We start from the raw sequence: 12,906 nt of genomic DNA on the forward strand, positions 1-12,906 counted from the left end.
AGTGGCGTTAAAATATTGAAAAGGTCAAAAGTTACGAAAAACTGCGTGCAAGTTGTCTCTTCAGACTCCTATTTCCCGTATATAAGTTTGAACGAGGCCGGTATTACATTTGTCGCGCGATAAATTTTTCGAGCTTGTCGATTGGCTGCGGGATAGACAATTTCTCGAGACTCGGCAACTTTTCTACTCCGCAGCCAATCAACGCGCTTGAAAAACTTGCCGTACGACAAATGTAATTGGGGCCACGCTTTTGCCGCTTTTCAAAAAGCTTCGCTCCTCCCGTCTCTACACGTTGGAGATTGATTAAACGTCTCCAAGGAAGCGCGGAGTATGGCGGTAAGAGCTTCCTCGCGTAATTGACCCTAAACGTTGCCCCGGAAGCTTCGGTCCGCGCAACTTCGTCCCCTCTCGCGCCGGCGGAATGAAGACCGGCGACTCGGGGTCGCCGCAACGGACGTCCTCCAGGGTTCCCAGCGTTACTTCGTCCAAGATAAAGCTCGGCGCCTTCGGGCGGGCCCGTAAAGCGGGATGCGAGCGGAACGTCGCCTCGGCGCTTCTTCAGCAACGGCAGGCTCTTCGGATCGTTCGCGAGAACGTGGACGTGACGCCGAAGCCGCTGGTCGACGCCGCCTTCGGCACCATCGACGAGAACCAGACGACCGCCTTGGAGACCATCGGATTGTTCCAGACCGGAAGTGGCTCCCAACTGACGGCGTCTCCCTCGAGGATCAGCAATCTCCGGACCAGCTCGTCCGCCCTCCTCAAGACCTTCTCCACTGACGATTTGCAGATGGAGAGTCTGCTGTCCACGCAGGTGTGCGGCCTTTTGCCCACGGAGGAGGACGAGGACGCCGCGCCGCCGCCATTTTTCCTGCCTAGGTAACGTCCGTCGTGTCGTTCTCTTCACCGATAGAAACGTAACTTTTCGACCATTGCGAACGTTTCGGGGCCCGAGCGGAAATGTTGCAAGCGTTTACGATTCCGTCGTGAGTCGATGTCAAGAGTCAATGAACAAACAATTGTATTGTACACGTATCCCTAAGATGCTAGACAGAATACCATCAGATTACGTTAGATTATAGATAAGAGTCTCATTCATTCACATTGAAATTGCATGTAACCTCATGGTATTCTATTTATTATTTTAAATAACATATGGTGGACGCGACAATTCTTTGCGCACCAACTTCCAGCAGTTCCAACACCGACTTACGTCTCGGAGCGCAAAGCAACGTAACAGCTTACGACAGAGACGTAAGCGTAAACGTGGATAGCGCACAAGCTTCGGGCCTGAGGCAGAAAGACTGTCGTGTTTATACGAGAGATCCGTGTGAAATGTCGCGAATTTAAATGACAAGGTATAACGTGTATTTGCAGCGACCACTCGGTGGTATTCGCGACACGTCCGGAAACCGTGACGATCACCTTGAAGGAGACGCAAACGTTCCTCGTGTTCGAGATGCCGCAGATGACCGAGGACCTGCGTACGCCCGAGGGACAGGCGGTCGAGCAAGCAAACGAGAATTACGAGTACGTGACCGTAGGTCCGGGCTCGAGTCGGAAGCTGTTGGACGTCGAGACGCAGACGATACGCGTGTTGACGAAATCGCGCGGCACCTACTGCGGTCTGAGGCCGCGCAGGAATCAGGGAACGTTCGTCAATAACTGGGTAATGCATGACACTTACGTGGCACCGGAGCTGATGGTGGAGAGAGACGGACTCCTGGTCGTGCACACGAAGGAATCGATGCGGCGGATGCGAGAAGCGCAGGTAAGAATCGCTGCGATCGCAAGCTCTTTTTCTTTAAACAGTTGTGCGTTTTCTTTAAAAGAGGCACGAATATGTTTACGCATACGAAGTAATAAAGGATATAAGGACCGAGACAAGATGTTGGTGTCTAAATGATTTTAACTTTCAAGTTTATTGCGAAAAGTTTACCTCAGCCTGGGCTTGAACCTGGACCTCTCCCTCTCACTAGGCGGGCGTCTCTAGTAAACATTTTTTTGACACTACAATTCTAGGCTCCGAGCCCCTTCCATTATTACTTCGATTCTAAATTATTTATAAAATATTTTTTACACGAGACGTCAGAAGATGAGGAATAAACATTACAAATCTCCAAGTTTTTGAATTTTCGACATTTTTGAAGATAGTAGCTTTCGTTAATAAAATAGCAAGATAAATATAATAAAGTCAGTAGAATCAAAATGATGAAAATTGTCTGATAAGAATTGGAGCAAGTTTCTGTAATATCCGTGTACATTTCCGTAACAGGAACTCCGGTACAAGCTCCCCGAGCCTGAAACGACCCCCGATCGAAGCCCCGAGGAGCAACTGTCTCGTATCTGTCGGGAGACAGGATTCCTGGACGCGGCACGCGTGATGGAACGTATAATCGCAAACAACGTCTTCGTAGAGGCGCAGAAACGCTTTACCGGGTTAACTAAGCGCGATCCATGCGCCCTGGATCTGAAATTCGATTATCGGCTGGATCTGCTGTGGACATTCGCGTGCGAGATGGTGCACGATCGTCCTGTGGCCGCGTTTCGTTGGAGTCCGGCGAACGCGAACATCCTCGCTGTCGCCTACGGCGCCAAAACCGGGTCCGACAGACCGGACGGAGTACTGTTGATCTGGTGCGCCAAGAACCCCAGCCAGCCCGGTCGCGAGTACACCTTCGACAGTCCACTGTCCGACATCGATTGGAGCAAGGAGCGGCCGAATCTTCTGGCGATCGGTTTCTACGACGGAAGCGTGAGGGTAGTCGACGTCAGCGTGAAGAAAGTGAATATTATTAGGCAGAGTCGTAGGGAGACATCGGCGGCTTGCTCGCCACATTGGCAAGTAAGAACATTAATTGTCGCGGTATTGTTATTCTAGTTTTCATACTGTGCAAATGCATTGAATGTACGTGTGCAAAATGAAATGGTAATAAGCGAGAATCTTTTCATTTCCAATTGCTAAAGAACAATAAAGAAGTTTGTCTCGCCCTTTTCAGTCATGCGTTCAATGCATTTCGTGTTACACTCTCTTAGTTTAGAAATGTATACTTTAATGTATTAATTACGAAATCTACTTTGGCTGATAATATTCAATTTTCCCCCCAGGTTCAATGGTGGAGCGGCGACGAGCAATTCGACTACCAAGAACAGATCTACACCAGCGATCAAGACGGCCGGATATTTTGCTACCGTCTGGGCGAAGATTTTTTTGCCACGGAGATCATGCGCTTATACAGAGTCGAGGGTAAACTAAGTGGTGTTTCTAGAACCGATCACTGCGTGGCTTACGACGTGCCCATCAGTCGTCAACCGGCCGCTCTTATCCTCCGAAGACACCCCGTCGTCAGCAACGTGTACTTGGTCGGTTCCGACGAGGGTTGCATCTATCGGTGCTCGACGAATTACTTGCGTCAGCACGTGGACAGTTTTGTGGCGCACGACGGCCCGATTTACTCGTTCGAGTTCTCACCCTTTTGTCAGAAGTTGTTTCTGACCTGCGGCGCCGACTGGTGCATCAGGATCTGGGCCGACGGTCTCACCGAGCCGCTCATCACCCTGTCGACAGCAATGGCGTGTGTAAGGAACGCCTGTTGGAGCCCCACGTGTTCCACCATCATCGCCAGCGTCGTCAACGACCAGATTTGTGTGTGGGACATCCATAGAAAAACGCACACTCCGACATCCGTAACGATTTCAACGAACGGAGCGAGATTGGTGGCCGCTGATTTTACAGCGAACGGGAATCAGCTGGTGGTCGCTGACGTCGGGGGCGTCGTTTACGTCTACAATCTCGAGGGCATGCCGTTTCCACCCTATGATCAAACTAAAGTACTGATTGAGTCTGTCCACAAGGCACTGGCAACCAAACCGGAACTGCTAAGGAAGCTGAAGAAACTCGGCCCACCATTTTGATTGTGCGATTTTTACTGAGGTAAGCACCGAAAGAATCAAATTACTTAAAGCAGAAATTTACTTGTATTCTCGTGAAAATATTTTCCGTGATTAACTTAAAAGATTAGGTCATAAAGGAATCTCGCGTACGTCGTGAAGCGAATTTCTCAGAGAATCTGTGGATATATTAAAATTCTTATATCATCAAGCTTTTAATGAAACAAAGAGAAAAATGAACCGTCATATATGACGACCTCTGCTCGGGACTGCTTTGTTATCGACTGCAGTCGATAGGCCCTCCCGACTAGGGCCCCGACACGTGGGGACCCCTCTCGATCTCGGCCCGCCGGTTTGCGGCATCGCGAACCTCATCGCGATAAGAGGGAACGCGAGAGGGATAGAGAGAAAGAGAGAAGGATAGCAAACCGAGCTCTTGGATTCGCCGCGGGGTCTCCGCCGACGGGGCCCGCTCGCACGCGGCGGCCGGGGCCGGGGCCGGGGCCGGGAATGGGGGCCGAGAACGGGGCCCAGGCCCGAAGCCTTCCGGTGTGTGCGAGAGGGGAGAGGGGTCATCTCACCCTGCCCTGTTCTCCTCCGTGTTGCCGCCGCTCGTGGGCACGAACCGCGGCTACCGCCGTCAGCGGGCAGTCTCTTATTACGCCCGCGCTCAACTCTACGCGAATTCTAAATCCTCTTCTTAGGCCGCTCCCGATGATAACGCGAGTCGCCCCGAGGACATCAAGGCGTCCCCGAGAGTCGCGTCGAAATAAACGGATTTTATTCGGAGGAAAGGGGAGCGAGGCAAAGTTTGAAATCGTCTTCGCAAGTACAATGACGATGTGAATATCGTAGCTGAGTTGTTATCTGGGGGACAGGATCGAGAATAACGCGGGTAACGAATGATAATGCTGGAGAACGACGTGGATTTTGGCAACAGAGTAAGCTGTTTATAGTTTCGGTAGAGAAATGACGTACTGACAAAATCATTTTATATTAGGCAAAAATAGTTCTCTTAGATTAACGTAATATGACGTGGATACCGGAACATTAATCGAGTGAGCGTAAATTCGATCGTGTCAAAGAGGCTGTTATTAAGTTAGTAAATAGCGAAAAGCATTGATTTTCCAATCTACGTGATTGAGCAGGATATTATGGACGACATGGATATCGGGATCCTAATGGAGTGATAATCACTTTGGTAGGAAGTAGAAACGACGTGAAATTAATAACTGCTAAACATTAATACTGTAATAATCAACTTGGAGATAATAATAATAGAATTAAATGAGAACTTTTGGCACTGGTGGAATTATTCAAGAAATTAATTATTTTATTAAAGAAATCATAGTCTCTCTGTTAAGTCGTTTTTAGTTATAATTTTTTTCTTAACTTGAAAATTGTCTGAACAGTTGTACTTTTCTAATCAAACAGTTAATTCTATCGAAAAATTATTAATTACGCGCAAATTACAATTCAATGGAAACTACTTGCTGTCGATTATTTTATTTATTATTTTATTCGAGATTATCAGGAATTAAAAATGTACAATAATCTTACTTAATTGTTATTATAATAGATTATTTAAATTAATTATTTTTCTGAAAATATTAACTTACAAATTTTAAGGATTATTTTTTGCAAATTTTTCTTTCTTGTTAGAAATATGTTTTAGACAGATTCTTGACTTTAAATTAGATCAGATACTTCAAGTTCGTTTAAGGGTGTCTTATATACCATCAGATTTTCAACTGCGATATTCAGATTGTTGTATTTCACTCGGAGTTTCATTGATTAACGTAAATCGGTGCTTTCTGCGAGAATGAATGAGAATGGAGCAAGAAGCTTCTCTTCCTCTGCTCATCGTGAAGAGAAGCGATTAACAAGTCTTGTCGCATTTGTAAAATCACGTTGGCATTAACATGCGCGAGCCAGGAATCTACGTTGAGATACATACTGATCGTCGTTACGATCAGCGATACTTTTCAGTCGAATATATTAAACTTTTTTTTGATATCACAGAAAAATGATTAATTATTAAGAAAAATTGATTGCGTGAAAGGAATTGGTAATTAAAGAAAAAGAAAATATTAGAGGAGGAGAACAAAATTAGTTGCTGAAGAAGAAGAACAAAAAGAAATTTTTATGTTTATGACAGAAAAGGTTATAGAAAAAACATACAAAAGAAAATTTGTTACTCGAGAAAGAAGAAATTATCAGAAGAAAGATAATTCTTGTTGAGAAAGAAATCTGTTGGAAAAGGAAAGGAAAAGGGGAAATATATTGTTATACTATTATTATTAATTTTAAAAAATAAATTAATTATTTGCAGATTTATTCCTTTCTGCAAATTATAAATAATGAGATAGGAGCATTGTATTTCTCGTATGAAACACTTGGGTGTGTACCGCAATACCAATGATGCGGAACCCGCTTTAAACCACGGTTTCTAGGCCGATAACCCCTTGCAGGATTAAAGAATATCTAGGATCTTCATTACGTTCGCTAAGTTCTAAGAAAGAAACGGGATTGAAAAGGAAAGAAATTGAACTTAACATAAAAAATCTAGGAATACTGTACACGAGAATTCGGCGTGAAAAGAGATAAATGATCAGAGAAAACGAACAAGAGTGGTCAGAATGTTTGTCTCTAGTTATGGTGACAAAATTCGTGACGAAGGACACTAATCAGAAGTAGCTCACTATTTCGTGATTGTTACTGTGTGTATAGTAGTTCGTATAGAAGTTTGTGAGTAGTGTTCGCGAAATTTTACACGTTTCCACGCGTATGCACCGAATGTACGATATGAATGACGACGTTGCTGGACGCAACGGATGATACACAAGTAAGTAAGCGAAACATTGATAAGCTTTCTCATTCTTGTAGTCGGTATTAGTCCATCTTTCTATAAGTTATACAAAATATATTAGAAAATAAATATAAATTACATATAATACAAAGTTATAAAATAATAAACAGTGAAGTGAATTCTATGAATATTATCGTGTACTTGCAAGATTTTAAAAATTATTCAAGTTAATCTTGAAAATAAGCGATAAAAAGACTTTACAAATTAAATGAATTTGCACAAGTTTTGACTTCAAATTTTGCAAACTTTCATCACTTGAACAAACTTTCCAGCAGACTACAAGCTCTGTTTCAACAATTTTTTAAGTTTTTCTTGAAAAGCTGGAGAGATGTATTTTTGAACTTTGTGTTCAATATCATTAGCATCAATCTTTTTATTCGAAATCATCCATCTTTCTCGCGCCTCTCCTTCGTTGGCAAAAATAAGTAATGCTTCGCACAAATTCTTGATGGCAAAAACGTGATACCCGGGCCAGGACCGTCAAATGAAGATGGATGCGTCATATGGCGCACTTATTTTTCACGAATGTAAAGGCAAACGTGCGTGTTGCGCGAATTGCCAGCACGAGAAAGAGAGAGAATAAAAGGAAGGAGAGAAAAAGGAAATGCCATGGAAGCGAGCAACATTATATCCGCACATAAATCAATCGCAACTCGAATTATTAGCGCGAGAGTTCGCACGATTGATCATTAAAATCGATTTTATCGTCGTATCCGGTCGCATTGAAATTAATATTTTTAATTGCACGTGCGAGAGACCAAATGTGCTCTGGCAAGATCTTCCTGCGATTACGGTTGCTCATCGATTTAAGTGTACAAGTCGAAGAAACTTCGGTCTCACCTTCTCCCCTTGGAGAAACTTTCCTCAATTGATTAAGAGTCACTGTGTACTTTCGAATTACGTGAAGCAATTTTCATATTATTTCTTCTCTGACTTATTCTCCAGGCTTTCAATTTCTTTCATTTTTACTAGTATTCTAACATTTTTACCGCGACATATAAAATAATATCGAGCCTAGTTTTGTCTTAGCCAGTGGTCTTCTCTTTTGAAAGTAGCGGAATTAAAATTCCAATACAAATTGACATCTAATCACTACTCGAATGAAGTTGTCGAGAAAAATCGTCACTCGGATTGCTGCCATTTTCGAAATGAATTGCTAGCGCACAAGACAGAATATATTACACTCGGGTGACAACATACACTTCTAACACACGCTTCGATTAATCGCTTCGTTAATATTCGAGATCGATGTGTTAGAATTCTTGCGCGGCGATTAAATCGGGTTCTCCAAACGAAAATATCTTATTTCTCTCCTTCTCTGGCCGCCTTTCACTGGCACGGGTCTTGAACTACACGTGCGAAAGTTCAGAGTTCAGGAAACGACAAGCAATGTGTGCTGACTAAGATGTGTGGTTTGAAAGTTATCGAGTGCAGAAGGATTTATGGACGAGATAATTCCAGGATTTCAAAATAGTCGTGACGCTTGAATTCTCACTTCTCTAGTATAGCTATTTGTCGGTGGTAAAATTTATAAACGGTTTAAATGAGTAAATACGTTATTATGCAATTATTGTAATATAATAACTGGAATTGTAAAGTGTCGATAAAGGCGTTTATTGCGCAAATGCAAGGCCTAATTCTGTGGAGGTTTAAAAAATATATAAAGTAACTGAGTTAAGTTACAGATACAAATGGAGAGAAAATAACGAAGTTAAGTTAAAGATACCAAATAAAGTAACTGTAACTTCGTTACAAGTAATGACTTCCCAACCCTAGTATTGAGTATATTTTGTTTCGTAGAACACATTTAACAATTAGTATTAAGTCTGCTTGGGACACCCAGTGTAAGTATGTATATATAAGATACTGGCTTCCTCGAGTAAACTTGTTTATCGAGTTATACATGGCGATCGCCGGTGATCTTCGCTGAAAAGGACGAGTAAGAAAGAGAATTCTATGACGAGATTTTGTCTGGGTCGTTATTCTATTTGCCATCCGGTATTCTGAGTATTAGAGAAATACACATTTCGTTATTTTAAATTATTTCATCATAATCGTACACCTTTTAGCCAGTTTCACACAGCATTAATTTTAAAAACATTTAAAAATACGCACAATTTCTAATTATAAGAAATAAAACATTTTCTACTGTAAAATCTACCTAGAAGTTTTGCCATATCCTTTTGGTAGTGAATCTCTCTTCCTAAAGTAAACTTGAGTTTCTTCTTAAACCATCAAGATAAATCGACGAGTAATATACATTAGTAATTTATAAAATTGTAAGCTAAATCGTCGCTGTAAAATCATGAAATTTGTACTCTGTTATAAACAATTAATTTTAATATCTCGATGCTCAGGGCACTTGTTTTTATAGTTTAACGCAAATGATTTTTATATTTAATTACGAAGTGTATTATTAAAATCGATCAAATTAAATAATTTGGCAACCGATAAATTGGCGACCATTTAAGCAAATCATTTCACTTCAAGCTTATACGAATTATTATGTCACACTCGTGCGTGCATCGTCTTTTTGGAGCAACGATGAGTTTCACAAATTATTACGCTGATGGATTACCTTGAGAACAATTCTTGTTTCTTCGATGCGATTATATTTGAATATTAAGCGAGTATTTTCTCCGAGCAGAGAAGAGTGAGAAGCGTCCTTCTGTGCAGGACGCGCAATCTGCCGAGGACTTTGCTCGTACAGCGCTATTTCTTCTTTCCATCTCGCCACGCGAAAAAAGGAGAAAACGAGCTGCAGCGGGAAGGACGACTAAAACGCTACTAAAAGTCGACCGGTTGGCAAGAAGCAAAGGGTAAGAGGAAGAAGAAGAATAAGAACAAGAGGAAGAAGGGAAAGAAGAAGAGAAGGAGGAGGAAGACGAGATCTCTCAGGGAGCAAGACGATCGTAAAGGAAAGAACGACAGAGACAAAGAGGCGAATGTTAATGAGGCAGATCTCGACCTCTCGCATCGCACAAGGATCTCATCAGGATTCGCGGCCGAAACTCGAATCCTTCTTTCCTCTGTCTGGCTCGCTCCGAATTCACAAATTCAAATATATCAGCGCGGTGATATGTAAGACAAAATATTAACAAGTAAAATAACCAATTTAATACATTGCTAAGAATAATAATTAATTTAACAACAAATTAAAATAAAACTACCACGTTTTCATTTCGACGAGAATTTTCACGTTTGTTTCTAATTGCGAAATTTAACAATCGTAAGTGGAAAAAGAAGAAAGTTCAAGATACCTTGAAAAAGATTATTAAGCTATCAAAATATTTGATTGTAGAACACAATGTTGTGAACATTATTGAAAATATTTTCTTCCAAAAATAATTTCAACTTCAAAAAATTTTTTAATCAATCTTTTAGAATGACAGAATGTTGTGTCAATGTCTATTTGTAATTTACAAATTTGCCGGTGTCCACATGGAATAATGAAATAACTTAACGGTGTCTTTTCGAAGGGTTAAATCGCGGGGAAAGAGAGTCCGTTCCTTTTCTTTGGAGTATTCTCTTGCTCAACTTGCGCGATCCGGTTCTTTGTTGCGCGACTGACGAGACCTGCTCGAGATTGATCGCGCGGTGGTGGGCTTAACGAGGCACGACGTACCTCAAAATCTGCCCGATAATTAATGAGAATCCCCGCTCGAGCGACGTATCAACGTTGAAATGTAACGACGAGATATACGCAACGGGCATCTTCGACCTGGGAACGTGTGCCGATTTACTGAAAAATAATTTTTTTTTCATCAAACCGTAAAGTAATCAATACAGCCAGTATCAAGAAAATTGTTCAAACGTATTTTTGAAATTTTCTCAGAAAAATCTGTCTCGTCATATCGATAATTTATATCGAATCGGACAGAAAACATCCCTGAAAATTTCACCGAAACAATTAAGTCATCTTTCCTTGCCACTTCGTTTCTATTTGCGAATTTATTACTCTTTATTTTTTATATCGAGTTGTGTATTTTTCATTTGATTATGCTTCAGACTTTTAAAAGTCTGTTTGCAGTCCTTTTAAGTTCTGACATCGGACAACCGAAAGAGAATTAATATGTATAATATGTTATTGACACAAAGAGAAATCTTCCATTAAACTTTCATTCGGTAGTTCGTCGTATGCCACGTCTGCTACGCATCATTGGTTGAATCTGAATGAGTCTAAAAATATAATGGCCAGGAGTCCTTTCTTCTCGGTTTCACGACCATGCCCCGATGAATACGGAGATGTATTGCGTGGAGTCTCTGATAAAATATTCCTGTGTTTGTACACGCGGGCATCTCTTCAGACGAACTTTCGTCGGGAATGTGTATCTTCTCATATTCCACAAAATGTATATATACATTGTATGTTTACGCATATGTACATGTGTTTATACTAGAAACGGAGGCCTCGACTTAAATAGAAAATTTGAAAAAAGGGTATATGAATATAATGTATAAAAAAAATTAATATATGTGCACATACTTATAATAAGTGCATATGTTAAATATATATAAATATAATGTTTATTATAACAGCATATTTGAATGTACATATGCACACGTACACAATATGCCCTCAAACATAAAGAGCCAAGAGTAGTAGCCTGGCGCACAGTAGAAAATGCATAAGATTTTACAGAAAAAAGTCTCAGCAATAATGTATAAAGAGGCAATGATATATTTATTGAAATCTTTTGTGTTTTTGAAATTGGACTTTTCATCGAATCTCAAGTTGATACCCGTTCACTTGAGAACACAATAAAAATGCGCAACGAAGAAATATACAAGTACGATAATTATGACACACTGGAGAGAAACGCAGCAGATTCTTTCGCCAAGCAAACTTTGTCTTGGCGTACTTATTTGTCGCTTCGTGCCAAATTGTTGCACAATTCCAGTGTCGGCGGATTTTTAGCGTGATACGCATTCTTTATGCACGCGTTCTCTTTTAAATGCGACGTACCCCAACGTCCGTGCGAAGTAGGCCACGCCAAAGTGGTCCAACCTGTATAATCATTAGTGTATTAACGTCCTGAAAAATCAAGGCCGCCGTTGACAGCCTTATGGCCACCACTTGTACGGCGTGCTCGTTGAAAGCGCCGTTACAGCTCAACTTTGAATTAGTCATGAATAATAGAACTAAACTAAAAACTGTATTAAATTAGTAGAATTAAATTTCATTAGGATCAAAATTTAAGTTGCGGTGCAATCAAGATTATATTAAGGTTTTATTGAGATTTTGATCGATCTCTCGTTTTACCTCATATGGATTGATGTTTAATATCAATCTCTAAACAGACACGGCAGGGAGATCATCCCCAAGAATATATCTCATGGTTTCATTAACGGTGCTCGGCTAAAGGGAACCCTCGGACGTTCACCTCTCTCGTGGCGAGAGGACTGGCTTCCGGTCCTCATGGAAGAGGCTAACGAACGCTAAACCGTATCCGACGTGCGATTCCTGGTGTCTCTTTACCGCTACAAAGGTAGTCGTATCGCGTTATTCATTTCCGTCATTTTCGTACCCACGATATATGCATAGAGAAGATACGAAGAATAAGAAGGGTGTTTCCGAATAATTCCGAAATTACTTGATTTAATTTAGATCTTACATTCACTCGATATTTTATCTCGATATCAATGACAAATTTAAACTTTGTGTTACAGAAAATTCTTAAATATTTCTTTTATATAATATTTAATATCCTATAATTATATCAGTTTAGAAACTAGATAAAAAATTTTATTAAAGAGGATTGTACTCTTGTATTGATGAAAAAGCTCGTGCGACTTAATATGATGGTTACAATTTAAATCTAGAAGACCATGTTTTTGAATGATAACAATTTCGTGGTTACCGTGGATTGCGCTGGTTAGGAATCGATTGTCTCCAGCAATCGAGGGACAGAGTGGGACAAAGAGAACTGGGAGGAAGACAAGAAAGAGAAGGAAAGGAAAGAGAAGGATCGTAGCGTCCTTGCCGGCAGCTTTGAACTGGTTATGTCAAATAGCCGACCGGTACATGCATGCGTGCGGTATATATGTTGCCCTAACTCACTTTCGGGTTTCCTGCTGGAACGAGAATTTAACTGGACTTTTCCCATTGACTTTTTTAAGCAGCTACTTCCGACTTTGCTTGCACT

General features: G+C 41.1%; 1 protein-coding gene across 1 annotated transcript in view; it reads left to right on the plus strand.

Annotated features, from left to right (window-relative positions):
* The window catches only part of LOC105562824 (WD repeat-containing protein 78-like), a 14,690-nt gene continuing 1,784 nt past the window's right edge, over positions 1-12,906 (plus strand). The window contains exons 1-4 of the mRNA XM_012013918.1: positions 1-879; positions 1,378-1,771; positions 2,276-2,845; positions 3,109-3,934. Of these exons, the coding sequence (XP_011869308.1) occupies positions 422-879; positions 1,378-1,771; positions 2,276-2,845; positions 3,109-3,915 (2,229 nt within the window). The 5' untranslated portion in view covers positions 1-421 and the 3' untranslated portion in view covers positions 3,916-3,934. The remainder of the gene's footprint in view (positions 880-1,377; positions 1,772-2,275; positions 2,846-3,108; positions 3,935-12,906) is intronic.

Source organism: Vollenhovia emeryi, unplaced genomic scaffold (assembly GCF_000949405.1).
Source record: "Vollenhovia emeryi isolate VEMERY1.0 unplaced genomic scaffold, V.emery_V1.0 DF939183.1, whole genome shotgun sequence".
NCBI classification, from domain to species: domain Eukaryota; kingdom Metazoa; phylum Arthropoda; class Insecta; order Hymenoptera; family Formicidae; genus Vollenhovia; species Vollenhovia emeryi.